The sequence below is a fragment of the Rissa tridactyla genome, chromosome 6, assembly GCF_028500815.1.
Source record: "Rissa tridactyla isolate bRisTri1 chromosome 6, bRisTri1.patW.cur.20221130, whole genome shotgun sequence".
Classification (NCBI taxonomy): Eukaryota; Metazoa; Chordata; class Aves; order Charadriiformes; family Laridae; genus Rissa; species Rissa tridactyla.
The window spans coordinates 27,301,334-27,316,150 of record NC_071471.1 but is presented as its reverse complement, the minus strand read 5'-3'; the positions used below and the strand labels follow the sequence as shown (position 1 = coordinate 27,316,150).

The window sequence follows — 14,817 nt, the reverse complement described above, 5'->3', positions numbered from 1 at the left end:
CTCATCTTTACACCAATAGTGATCGCTGTGAAAGCAAATGCTATGATTTAGCACATCTGCAGATAAGCAAGCACGCCTGAAACATCATTATGTTTACAGCTATGGGATCATTTCAACTACTAAATTCAGTAGATTGGACATATCATGCCCAATATCCAGGCATTTTCTAGCAGACATACTTTGGAAGCACAGGAAAATATCATTACCTGCCAAAAGGCTTTCACAGATGACACGACAAAACCAGGACACAAGTCTTTTTTATACTGGATATCTCTTAAGTTATCTACTAAAAAGGATTCAGAGTTATCCCAGTGAAGAAAAAACTCTTTATTGTGCATATATAGTAACAATTATTTCCATCCTCTAGAACACAGGGAACGCTTTAAACATCCTCACTATTGCAAAGGCTAGGACCACATTTCTGCCAACTTCTTGTGAAAGAAGAGGTGAAAATGTTAATGCGTTAATCTGGCCACAGGTTTACAAGCTTTCCCTAAAATTTTTCAAGTACAAGGATTTTAAAATCATGATTTTTAGATGAAGAAATCTACGATTCTCTGTTAATAATGGTGCCTTTCCTCCCATTCTATCCCAAATGATTCACTTTTTCTTTTCTTGCACAAAAAGGAATGTAACAGCGGGTTTAAGAGCAGCCCCTGAAACTAAGTAGTTTATATGCAAATATGCATACCCATGTGTAACATCCGTGCAAAGACAAAGCTTCTAGCAGGATGTTGTCTGCTTTTTACATTACTGTTGCAGTACTGAATTCCCAGGCCATTTAAAAAAAAAAAATCCCTGCATCCACACAGTTTATTACATAAAGCACTCATCAACTCACTCAGAGATTCAGTTAACACCAGCTAAAATAAAACAGACATACAAGGTCAAAGTTGCATCCTCTTTGGCTATGTGACCAAGTCTGATTTAGTTTAAGAACCATTACACTTGCATTTCCTTTGTTTAAAAGAGTGATCTTAATATTATGTTATTGTAAAAAGAACAATGATATGAAACTGAAGCTCTCATAACCAAATTTGTTGCCCAAGAAATTTTAATTTGCTTCCCTTCTGTAGTTTCCCAAGTCTTTAATTATGTGATCAAATTGTTCCGTCTCTGGATACTTGAATAATTAACTGCATAGAGTGAATCTATCTTCATGATGCAGTATTGTTCTTAGATCACTACTACAACTGCGTTGCTTGCCTTATGATTTTACTAGAAAGTCCTCAGTCTCATATCCCATCTCTTTATAAAATTGATTCTCTACCATGTTATTAGGCAACACCAATTTCTGTTTTTTTACACAAGCTGAAGAGCAGATTAAGATAAAGTATCTCAATGAAGAACAAACATTTAAGACTTCTTTTCAGACTATTTATCATTTATAAGTTCAGCTATTATTTCAGAGGTGGTATCTAGTACTTCACTACATGATTGTACCTAATTCACTTTAGAGAAAAGTTATAGCAAATTTCTTATTTGACTTTGTGCAAGAGTGACTTAGTACTCTGCCAGTATCAGGTATGTCTCAGATCCAGCTGTTTCTCCTCTTTATTATTCAATTGCTAAATAACGGTGTCCAGCTCAGCTACAGTACCTGACTGAACAAGTGGTCAGGCTCAGTCATTGCTAATACACCAAATAAATGGAAGTTTGGCGTATCAGCAAGAATGTGATTAAATAAATGCTCACATAACTTCACAGACATATCTGAGATTTTTCCGGGGCTTATAAATTGGCTGAGTTATCACAAGAACATCAAAAGGCACAATCAAACAGCCAACAAACACCAAGTTTCAAGTCACTGCTTTAATGCTAAGGAACAACATTTTTTCTAAACGTGGAGTCGTATGATTTTTTTCCTGTATCAATTCTTTGAATAAAAGTATAGTTTTGGGGGGTTTGTTTTGTTTTGGTTTTTTTTGTTTGTTTTTTTTAAAGTCTCATCTGTGGGAAATATTGCCTTTGAACAGTTAAAATTAGCAATGCTATAGGCATGAAAACCAAATCTGGTAATGCAAAATGACAAATGTCACTACCTGTACCACTGTAATTCATGGGAGGTTTAACATAAAAAATACATAAAAAGCTTTTAATTATTTACACATGAACTGAGACATTTCCACCCTCCCAGAGCAGCCGTGCTCAGTATTGTAACTGCTTGTATTATGATAATTTCTTAAATTGTTGTCATTGCTGATAAATTTCCATACTATATGCACACATGTTTTTTGAAAACATAAGAAACATTTGCCGAGTATGTTTCTTCTAACAGAAATTTTGGCTATTTTTCTTTCCTTCAGTCACCGATCGTTAATTTTTCCTATATGTAGTGCTTGGACTTTTCCACGTGATGGTTCAATGCGGCAAACATTGATTTAAGTTAAAAAGCGGTTATATTTCTGATCCGAACATCTTATTTTAACAAGCAGTTGCCAAAAATGGAGAAGCCTGTGTTCATTTAACTTGTTAGCACTATGAGAAGGCCTTATCATTAGCATCAGAAAAAAGAACTTTCTTCTTCAACCCTAACGTTGAAGTGCTGCTGGATAAAAGAAAATACAGCACATCATTCCGTAAGCACAGCTAGTACTGCCCGCTAAGAGTGGCGTTCCATCAATGAGAGAAGAGACCTGTTTTTGTTACTAAAGAGTAACAAGGGAGAGATCAAATTCAGCTCAACTAGACTAAAATGTAGCGGCACAGACCTACCAAAAGATAAGCAACAAGGTATTTGGAGAATTCCCCTCTTCCTAGATACTCTTTTTGGGTCTAGTTCAGAAGCAATGCAAAAAGTCTAAGTTATTCTATCAGAAAGAAAGTTTTTAAGATTTTATAGAAGGGGAACTACTTACTGTCCATAAACAGGTGCTCTGATTCTCAAATAACACTCCAAGAATAAGCAAAAAGCCTGCAGAGGCATGCAGCCAGTCACCCTATACGAATCAGGCTCCATAAAAGTAGATTAAACAAATACCTTCTTTCCAAAGTCACACACGACTTAAAAATCTCCCTGCTCTCACTGTGGTTCAAACAAAGACTCAATGAGCTAAAACAGCTGGTCAGAATACGATACCAGTTTTCACCATATTCTTTGTCATGCTATTGTATTTTAAAAAAAGGCAGTCTGCAGCACAACACAAAATAAAAAAAAAAAATATTCTTACCGTAAGACATCAAAACTTTGAACCGAATCATTCCAGAAATACTTCACGCTGTGATGTGTGAAATAACGAATCTGCAAGGGCAGACACAGATATTAAACTAGCACCGCTTAACACCTCTCTTCTGACTGACTTTATTCTGGACAGCGATAGAAAGTGAATTTAGAAAAACTGCACCAAAAAATTAACAGTTTTCTTTCAGAATAATATTTTAAGCATTCCACAATTTCTAGTAACAAGTTATTGAGGAAAAAGATTTGTGCTCCACCCAAAGAATAAGTTAGCCTTTTAGACAAAAGTAGCAGCTCACATGTGCTGTATTGTGTGTGGTTACTCTAGATAGTACTTGAGATACTTTGAAAATTAGCAAGCATAACTTACAGGCAAATATTTTTTCAAATCATTTTTATTCTCTTCTGCAGCAGATTCACAGAAATGAACAGCATGGCCATTTGAAACCTTGTGTACAATAGGGTTAGGATTCTGTAAAGGATTGGCTCCCAAAGAAGGCATAATGCGAACCTTTGCACAAAACCATATCTTGAATTCATCCTTAAAGAGAGGAAAAAAATGAGCTGGTTGAAACACCATTTAAACAGCATTCATTTAACTACAACAGCTGTAGTGAAATGTGTCAACAACAGATGACAGATTAGCAGAGCCTATACATAACTACAGAAGGTATCCCCAAGTTAATATCAGCTACCTTAAGAATACATTTTCACAATTCTAAAAGCATATTTTTTGCACTGATTTTTTTTTTTTTTTAACCAGTGAGTTTTGGTACTTGAATTTTGACATCTTCAGCCCTTTACAATTTAATATAGTTGGTCTGCAGGAGGAATAACTATGGGATTCCTGCTGCACTCACCTTGCAACTTCAAATAACTGAGGACTTAACCAGGGACTGTACACAGCAATTGTGGAGGAAGAAAATCACTTGAAATCAAACCACACTTGGGTCCCCAGTTACACCTTAATACAACAAACGTATCTTTCCTGAACAAGGGAGGGGAAACCCGAAAACCATGTTATCAGGTTATATGAACAAGGTGTCTATTCTGTAACTTTTGATGACAACCGCATTCATGTATTTAATTCTTAAAATACAAAAGCAAAGACTTTCTTTTTGCTATGTCCTCTGCAAACAGCTGCCAGTCTTCCCACATGGGCAGCAAAGCTATGTACAAGGAGCAGCAAAAGCTACGGGCAGGAAAGCTATCCACAAGTACCAAGGAGAACAGTTCTGCAGTGCTGTAAAACAAAATCCTTCCTACACTGCAGGCAAGGATTCGTGTATTTTAGCAAGCAGCAAGAGGGATGTGAAACAACTGCAAACCAGGAGAAGCACACCCTCCTATAGACTTACAGTTGTTCTCAGCAGAACCACTTCACAGTCTTTAAGCGTAGTCCTTCTGCATGTTGCTTTCACGCGCCACTGAGGCATCCAGTAGAGGAGGAGGAGAAGAAAACCACCAGAACAGATCACTCCTACAGTAACTAGCACCAACTTCCAACGACACAGGTCATAACCATAGATCTCCTGCATGGAAACAGAGAAACAAATAACAAACAGTGACCCTCTTTAATTGCTCTTGCTCGGGAAGCCAACATTTATTTTTTCCATAAGTGCAGTATTTAAAGCAAATCAAATCTCAAAGCCATTTTCTCCTTTTTCTTTTCTGGGTGGAGGAAAGACTCAAAAAACTTAATACATGACAGGGAGGCAGCAAAAAGGAGGACTGTTTTGCTCAGTCAGAAATACAAATGTCAGTAAAAGCCTCAGAAAGGCAGAGCATATGCGTCGCTTACAACATTTCATTACAGGACCTGTCTGCTCTCTGCACCGCTCCCTAAGGACTTTGCTTGCAACACAACCTGCCTTAACTCTCAGTGAGCACCAAATTTTTGACCACAACTATGACCCAGCACACGGCAACTAAACAGTTAAGAGTAAAAGCATATCTGTTTTTGCCAAATGCTGATTTTACCACATTAGCATTTGATTAGCTAGCATAGCTCTGAATGCTAGCATAGCATTAGTTTTTGTTGCCAGCAGAATTTCATACGTTCTAAACAAGCACGTAAATAATTTGTCAAGAACTACTTTTTAGTACAGAAACTGGCTTATTTTGCCTGCCATTTAACAAGAAATGCTACTGTGGAACATTAGGAACTGCAAGCTGCACTATCAAAGGTTCTGTAACTTGCACCAGCTGGAAAAATCCTCCCACTAAAAAACCAACAAAGTATTAAGCGTGTAAGTAGGGAAGTACCAACTTAACCTGATGACAGCCAGGAACAGAAAATAATTCAGTGACTTACTAGATGCTGTGTTACATTCCTGAGTTTCACATTACATCATTAGGTTATATTTCCTGCTGCAAAAGGGCAATGAAGTTTCCCATTGAGTCCCACACACATTGTTCATATTGACACCAACTTTTTGCAAATTCTTTTGTACTTTTCATTAAACAGTATTAGAAATTGTTTAAATTCCTTTCCTAAGAAAAGGCTTTTCAACAAGTTCATTTTGCAGCCTTCTCAGCTGACAAAAAGCGGAGACAAAACCCCTTCTCTGTTACCCCCAAAACACTGGAGTCAGTATTCGCTCCTTACCAATAAAAACAGGTGGGCGAAAGATAGTGGGAGAGGTTAAGGCTTCTTTTTTTTTTTTTTTTTGGGGGGGGCGGGGGGGAAATTCTTCCCAAAAATATTTATTTTAGCAATCAGACTATAAGCATCTCAGCTTCATTTTTTATTGTAAGGTGTATTTGCCTACTCTCCGTACTAAAGCTGGTCTAGTGAAGAGCAGCTTTTCCTAGCAGCGTGCACAAAGAAGGAACAAGGACTTCAGTTCACAGGAATCTACCATATCCCAACATACCCCAAATATTTTCTGCTGTCTCTAGAATGGGATAGAAATTTAAAGATCAGCTGCCACTATTTGCCTGTCAAAGCCAACTGCTGCATCTTCCAGGACAAACAACAAGAGATATCATTGCTCTAGTAAGCAGCAAAGTTTATGTGCTACCAAATACCCATAAAAATGCTCACCATGCTTTAGGGAATGGCTCTTATCTGCATAAATATGAATATACAAGAGTATGCAGAGTACAGTCAGATTACAGAGCATTAACCTGCTTTAAATGACTAGAAAAAAGCTGCAAGATTTGGAGAAAAGAAAAATAACAAAACAAAACGAAGCAAAGGCTTTCAACAAAAACATTTCCTATCCCAAGACTAGATTTCTTAATACCAAAAAAGATTATCAAGGATAACCTTATAAAATTGCTAAACTCATTTAAACTGAAACAGTCCAATTCCTGATGAAATATGCTTCATCTAGAGAGAAAATCATGAAAGTTTGTTTCTTTCCCCATATAAAAATAGACGAACAGAATTAATTACCATCTCATCCTCCTCTGCTTTATTGACAAATTTCTTTTCTTCTTTCTCCATGTTTAGTACGATATGGAACTTCTCAACTTGAGATATGGAAGACCTTTAACAACAAAATAATTAAAAATCAAAACAACATTACTGATTTTATACTTAAGTATTAGGTTGCTTTATTTTCTGTAGGTGCATAGACATAAAACACACTGACAACATATTAATATACATGTTAAATTTTCACTGTTACTTGTTTCCAGTAGTAATAACCCAAGGAGCTCTAGTAAAGATTTAAGATTGAACACTGGATGAATACAAGTGAAATATTAGAGAAACAGTAAGATCTAAAAGAGGGAAATGAGTTTAAACCAATTTAACTGGGTTACACTCTAAATGCAGCAAGCAGGTTTTCGTACGTTCTACAAACTTCACGATGGAAACGTAAATTAAACCTGTAAAAAAAAAAAAGCTTAAAAGTAGGTGCAGATTACACATTTCTATCATTCTATACTGTAGTAGCTCCTATCAGATGCTTTCAGAGGCCAGGTTATGCTCCACAAGGAAAGGCATTGTACCCTTGAGATGTGCTTTTCTCATCTGAGAAGACAAATAAGTATGTGCTAAAAAACATTTAGTCCCCAGTTTAATCTTTCTAAATCAAGACATGCTTAATGGTAAGATAGTCTTTTCCCTTCTTTCCAATTCTTTTACCATTCAATTTGTATCAATGGGTTCATTTCTTATTGTAAATCTCTTACAGTTGCAAATCTTGAGGGACGCTTCGAGGATAAATTACAATCACAAGTTTCATGAATAGGGAAAGGCATGAAAAAATAGGAAGCTGTCTATGAGATGAACATATTGCAGACAGATCCCTATTCCAATAGGGAAGAACTACAAACAAGAGGCTACAGTATACTATGAGGTCCATCAGAAGTTTCATCATCACATAAACAAAGAAAATCAAAAGATATCAGTCAAAAAGCTAAATTTTTGAAATTAAAACTGCATCCAACCTTCATTTGGGTATCCCTGTATGTGTTAATTGTATACAGTTTATAATTAACGCACCAGTATTGTATTTCCACAGGACCACCAACCATAGTTAAAACCATTGAATAGCCAGTGCTAACCGGTCAAGGCATGGATTAGCTATCATTCTCTGCACTGACACTGTACAGCCTTTGTTTTTATTTATTCCACATGTATAAACCTCTCTGAAGATAGCACTTACTACCACAGCATATAAGCAGTCCTCAGGTATTAAGGATTCACTGTCATAGCACAAGTAGTTGTTGTCATTTTTCAGACAGAATGCTGTTACCAAAAAAAAAAAAAAAATAATCAAGGTGAAAGCCACCCACTTAACTTCATCTCAGCTGTCCATTGAAGACTAGAATGCCACTAGTCAAAATACTTAGCCTTAGGTGGCGTTATGATAAAAGCACAACCATTACCAAGTTCTTTGCTGTCATTAACTCCCCAACATTTTCACAAATCAAATCACCAGACTTCAAAGCCAGACCCTGGATCCATGCACTTACATTCAGCAGCAATGCCAACTTCAAAATGTCCTTCCCTCACAACTCCTGCGATTTATCAACATCATCACATCCTCACGTGTTTTCTGCAAGCTACCACCTCCTTTCCAGTTAAGCCAACAAATGAAACAGGAACCCAACGGAAAAGGTTTCTGTTTCTGCCCAAATCTGGGTCTCCTCAGAAATCTGCTGAATAAGGTCTTAATGGAAGAAACGCACACTCAAAGCAAAGAACTGCATCCCAACACAGGGCTCAGTCACAGGTGAGAAACAACTCAGAACTTCATAAATTGAGTGCTTGATACAGTTTGTACTTTCTTCTGTATGGAAGGAAGCTAATTTGATAACAAACACCAGGTCACGCTCCTGTTTTATTAAGCTGAAAAATTTCTATTGCTATCCAATACTGAACTATGAATACCTTTCTTACTGCAGATTAATCTGGAAATTAAGCCAAAAGATATCCACCACTGATACTTCCTTATCTGTTACACAAGTCATGCAAGTTCTAAAACACATTTTTGTTAAAATTGCCACTTTTCTTCACTAAAAAGCTTTCTATCCTGTGAAAAATACATACATGAAACCAGTTAAAATCTGTCCTAAACCTGCACAGGACTGCTAAGAAATGTCCGCAGAACAATCTTTGAATTAATAACATCAAACAACTTTATGCGCACTGTACAAACCACATTTTCAATCAAGAAGTCATGCAGCCAGGAAGAGTTTTGTGTATTTACAGAACTATATTTCTAATAGTGTTCACGGCTCATGAGAGAATTACTAATTTATCATACTTGGACTAGTCTGCTCTTAAACAAACACGCATTTCCCTGCTACAGTGTACCACAACATCAAAACCAGTGCCTGAAGGCAAAACTGCAACCTTGATGAGCATATCTAGCAACAACCATACTTGATACAGGAAAGCACTAGGTGGCAAAATAAAAGCAGCTTCAAAGTCAATAAATCTCAACCGAGATTTCCATATGGCCAACACGTCAGAACAGGCACCTTATGGGACACCGCGGCAGCACGAGAGAAGTGCAATTGCTGTAATTTAGGGCCATTCCACAGCTAGGAAGGAGCATCAAGTCATCAGTCTGAAGAAGCGAAGCACGAAGAGAAATCTCAGCACTGAGAGCACCAGCAATAATTCCTGTGATTCAGAGAGTTCTTTGAACAGCTGGGTAGAATCACACAGGGAATACACAAGGAGCATTAGGAGGCTATTTTTGACTCACATCATTAGCTCCATCTGCATTATTTTATACAGACTCATTTACTGAGCCACCTTCAACACACACATTGTCATTATTTCTCACAGACTATAATTTGCCATATTAAACTCAAATTCAAATCTCTGAACTTATAAAACATTAGAGATCTTTTCTTAGTTGATAGGTCATGAAAATCATTACTATTGAGCAATGAAGAACAGCACCCTTTCTCCAATCTTATCCCTTTGGGCACATCATCAGCCCAAGCTCATCATCAGGAGTTCAAACCCGTAACTGCTTTGGGTTTGTTTCTCACTGCCCTGCTGACAGTTGGGGTGGAACACCACCACCATGGGCTCCAAAGGTTACTCTCTTTGGAGGCAACTACTGGGGCAGATTGAAGAAGTAAGTAGCAGCATCTCACCAATTCAGGAGAGAGTTTAGCAATATGCATTTGATCTTTACTTCCTTCTATAACATGGTGGGAAATTAAACACTTCAATACCTTAAATATTTAATTAAACATTTAAATATGAGCCTTGGACTTTTCAGACTACAAGGGAGTATGACATTTTAGTAGTACTAGAATTGAAGTGAGGTTGAAATCCACTCACAAGACATAATGTGGACTCAGGAATATTCAAATATAAAGTGCCTCTGAAGTAAGTGCTGCCACACAGCCTCTTGCCGGCACAACTTCCCTGGAGCAAACAGCTAGAAAACTCCTTTCCCCCTTTAACAAACTGAAAATAGCATCCAAAACCCACTATTTATTCCTTTTAAAGAAATAATGGAAATAGTGAAAGTTACTGTCACTCCACTTACATAATTTTTACTCATTGAGCTACTATTCTATAGCTAAGCATATTCTAGAGTCAGAAAAGTAGGAAATATCAAAAAGATCTGTAGAAGAAATGCTATTTGCCACTGAGACTAAGCGAATGAAATCACTTGCAACATTTTAGAACAACATAGGCATAAATTTAAATGGTATAGCATTCAGCTGAACCGGAAGTACTTCTAAAAGCGTACATTTGAATCACATGTTAAATACCAAATCTGCAACTTAGTTTGAAAAAGTATATCAAAATTAAGTTAAACTGCATTTGCTATTTGCCTCTGTCCTGAAGAGTATGTAGCTATGAGCAGCACAGCACCTCAATTCCAGATTTAAGCAGATGTTACCTTGGAGCTAAAGCAGATCACAGATTGGATCACTGGAGAAACAACGGCAGTGAACAGACCTTAAAGCCATATGCATCCCCCACAGTGAAGAAAATATTGCACCTTTTCTGAATTACTACACTAATATCTATTTGTTGATCTATCCTGACTAAACAACCAGGACAGCAAGCAGTTCTACCAAAATATTTATAGGCAATAAACATTTGTAGCAACAGTATAAAAGCTGCAAGTGACCTCATGGCATATTTATTAAGGAAAACGTTGTAAAAGAACTACAGTAAGTCTCAATCAGTGTGCCTGAAGAGTTCTGCAAGCCACACTTTCGAAGGACTACTAGCTACTAACAAACTACTTTAATGCAAATTTTACCCTTCAAGTTTGATTTGGGGGGGTGGGAAGCAAAGAGATCTTCCCTCTGTTCTCCTCAATATTTGTCCCAAGTCCATAACTAAACTAATAACTAAATACAACTAAAACTAATCCTGCTTTAGCACACATACATTGTTGTCATCAGTTTATTCTTCTGGTTTTCCAGTTTAACTGGAAGTTTCATAATTTCAAGAGAAAAATTCCAAGGTCTGGAAAGATTACAGCTACAAAGGAAAAAACTTCTGAGATCTGCTGCAGTCACTGGGTATTTTAAATACCAAGTTTCTCAGGTGAAAATACAATTCTGACAGCTCAAGTCGTTAGTAAAATCCACGTATGGATATGCATAAAAAATTATCAAGTTATTACATATGCTTATGCTGTCATAATTTCCCTGCTTAAAATACACACGTAAATAAATTTACAAACTTGTATCTTAAACATTCCCTAGTTTATTCTTTTCAGATATTTGTAAAAATCCCGAGATAACTGAAAGAGTCTCTCTTACCAGCAAGCAGTCCAGCAGCTGTCCTCTGCACTTGCTTTTGTTACCATGAAGTAGCGAGGCAGTTCTTAATAACTGAGACCCTATCTACAAGGGAAGTCCTGACAAATGAACTATTTTGTCTAAAATCTAAAAAAAGTCTCCAAGGGCTTTTCAAACTGTTATCAAAAGATTAACATATCAAAGAAAATTTGGCACTGCTTGGAATGCCTTTTTTTTTTTTTTCCCTTTTCCCTCCAGTGTGGCGGAACAATGCAGGCCTGTGCCGGGCTCCAGGCATCGCCTGCCACTCCAGCTCCTGCTATTCCAGCCACTAACGCCTCTCCAGGAGCCTGCGGACTTGTTTCAGGTCTGTGCACCAGTCCCGATACCATCTGCCCAGCTGAAAACAGATGGGCTTCACAGCAAACCCCTTCCTGGATTTACGGCTATTGCGAGTGATGACAGCAATGTTCATTTTGAAGAGCGAATTGATGATAAAGGCAGTGGTTAATACATACACACATTTCTCACTCTCAGCATTTTACAGTTTATCACAGAGCATAATGAAGCCGGCATATACACCGAGTTAGACAAACTTTAGAGATCAAGTGTTACAAAGCTAAAAGAGGGAACTTGCTCACTATCTTGCTTCACATTGCAGAAACAAGTTACTTTTCTGTACAAGACAGGGATGAACCAGCACTGCTTTGGTAAGAACACAAAGGGCAAAGGAAAAGATCTAGCAAGGCAGGCAGGAAAAGCAAGAGACACACCAAAAACCACCTATGTGCAAAGATTAATACAAGTCAGTCTTCCTCAGCTGCCTACATAATCACTGTCATTAAATAAACCAAGCACCGTAACCTTCTACAGGAAGAGAATTAAGACCCAAAAAAACTGACTGACCTGTCTAGAAAAAGATCATGGTATAGATCAAACATGAATCAAGTTCCTGAAATCTGATCTAGTGTCTTACTAAGTGACCGTCTGGCTCTCCTGGGTATCTCAGTATTTTAAGGGTATAAATGGCATCGTGGTATCTTTAAGGGCTACTGAAAGACTAAAAATCCTTTTCCAGAACTTACTTACAACAAATATATCCTCCATTAAGAGACATTTTACAGCTCTGGAGTTGAAAACTATGTTTCTAAATAGCTTGATGTCATTACAAGTCTTTCAGGTTTCAAGTCTTTCAGGTTTCTGAATTAAAAAAGTATCTTGAAGAGTTATTCTTAACCACAGATAGTGGCTGCTGCTGTCAAAACACAGAAAAAAAAACATGTCTTGTTTTGAAACTAGAAAGCCAAACATCATTTCAGTCACTCAGAAATTAACATTTCTGCACTTTAGAGCCATACTTCCAATCCTTTATCAGAAGAAGGAATCAACCTCACAAGGTAACAGACCTTACAAAAGCACTGTTTACCACCTGGGCTTACTCTTGTCCCAGTAACATGCAATTCCCACACACTGAAAGCAGTTACCAAACACTCCATTTTTTTCCCATGCATTATGGTAAAGGTTTTTGGCATTCGTGGAATGGACCTACAGGAGGTCTGCAATTGCTTTACATATACAGAACACCAACTAATGCTCAATTTCTGCCATACTGGCAGTTATGAAATTAAAAACTGAGGAAGTAGTCAAACTAGATGAGCAATAAGCAACAGGCCAGGAAGAGATATGTATCTTCTGAGAACGTGTTCAATTTCAAAATAAATCCAAATTCTTACAGAAGATGAAAACACAGCCTGGGTTACAGCTGACCATTAGCAGAAGTGGATGGCAGTTAATTTTAGAAAGTGACTGTCAGAGGAAAAGTGTATTCTTTTGCCCTGCCATAGAAGCCAGCTTTCCACATCACCCTACAAGGGCTGTGCATCAGGTGCTGCACTGGAGCACTTGGCACATCCAAGGATATGGTGCTTTGGAAGACAGTTCTGTGCTCATATCTCAAGCCAAATACCAAAAGTTGCTTTGAATATTAAGTGTATTTCTGATTTTGCATGTTATAATATGCCCATATGCATATAAAACAAAGTACCTCTTGTCTAACTACTAGCAGTAAAAAACAATGAAAATGCTTCTTCAAAATTATTCCAGAAAGATTATCCCTGCCATCCTGCTAATGAGACCTGCTCTACATAACACTTGGCAGCACTGACCACGCAAAGTTGCATTCAATACATCGCTTTCAATGCGTGTGTAATATTTAACTGATGTTAGAATTGCCAGCAGCCAAGGAAAGAAGTTCTACGTACAGCTTAAGCAACCACGCTCCAGAAAAAGCACACTTTTAAATGGAGCTATAAAAATAGAAGGAAAAGTCTTATCAGCTACTTCTACTTGAGCTTGCAGCTCCTGCCCATGCCAACTGCCAATGAGTTCCACATACAATACCTGAAAAGCAGAATCTAAAACACTGACTTCATTTAAAATGTGATGAACCAATAACTACATGGACAAGGACACAGGCTAAGAAGAGCAGAAAAAATAAAGATAAAAAAAGACTCAGGAGCACATTCTTCCCAAACCATATCACATAACATGCTGCACATGTTAAAAATCAATCACCAAGAAAAAAAGCAAACTTGAATAGAACATTTAAAGCTTTCAAGAGCTGAAACCAAAGCTTCTGCCCACAGTGTCTTGGACATAAGTCCCATATTTACTTTCCAGTTCTTCTCCTTTACGTAAGAGATCCTATTTCAGCATCTATAAAAATAATGTACAATTTCCCAAAATTTCTTCACTGCCTGCTTTTGAAACAGATTGGCAGAACCTGCAGCCTCTCAAAATGAAAAAAGGACCATTTTTAAACAGAATTGCAATTTAAAAAAGCTAGGAGTCTAATTTAAAGGTCATAAGAATGTCCTGTGAAAATCCACATTACAACATCTTGTCTCCAAACAGTGTTATCAGGATTCATCATCCCTCACTCATTAGTCTTGGTACCTCCTCAAAGGAAAGGGTTTCCAAAGTTCCTTTTTATGGATTCTCACAGTCTTCAAGGAGCTTCTGTACACAGATGTGCCTGCACTTGGCGTTTTTGCTTCTCTGATGCGGACCACTTCCACTTAATATCTTGGACCACCAGATATCTAGAGCCACCATTTGAGGCAGATGGGATTATGCTACACCCTGGACTCAAGGGATCCACGCATCCAAACTGCAGCACAATGCCAGACACTTCTTGCACCACCTGGCAAGCCAGGCTCCATGTGCGAGAGCCGGTCTTTGCCTGCTCCCAAAACATCAAAGCCAAGTCACTCAAAGACCACTTCAAAACTGAAACAGATCACTTTATACCCGATAAACAACTTAGCCAAAAGTTTGGGGATATCACATTTTTGTGACCATAAAAAAAAAAGAAAAGGTTATCGCCTTTTACTTCAACATACACTATGATGAGCTTACACGTGTAGTTTATATTTATTTGTAAAGCTTTCAGT

The 14,817-nt window shown here is 37.6% G+C and overlaps 1 protein-coding gene across 10 annotated transcripts in view; it reads right to left on the bottom strand.

Moving 5' to 3' along the window:
• The window catches only part of ATP13A3 (ATPase 13A3), a 62,199-nt gene that overhangs the window by 33,035 nt on the left and 14,347 nt on the right, over window positions 1-14,817 (bottom strand). For all 10 annotated transcript variants that reach the window (XR_008466904.1, XM_054204764.1, XM_054204761.1 and 7 more), the window contains 4 exons: window positions 6,579-6,672; window positions 4,537-4,710; window positions 3,549-3,719; window positions 3,171-3,241 (listed from right to left, as the gene is read on the bottom strand). Coding sequence is in view for 9 of the 10 variants with exons in the window: in XM_054204761.1 (XP_054060736.1) it covers window positions 3,171-3,241; window positions 3,549-3,719; window positions 4,537-4,710; window positions 6,579-6,672 (510 nt within the window). In the remaining variant the exon portion in view is untranslated. The remainder of the gene's footprint in view (window positions 1-3,170; window positions 3,242-3,548; window positions 3,720-4,536; window positions 4,711-6,578; window positions 6,673-14,817) is intronic.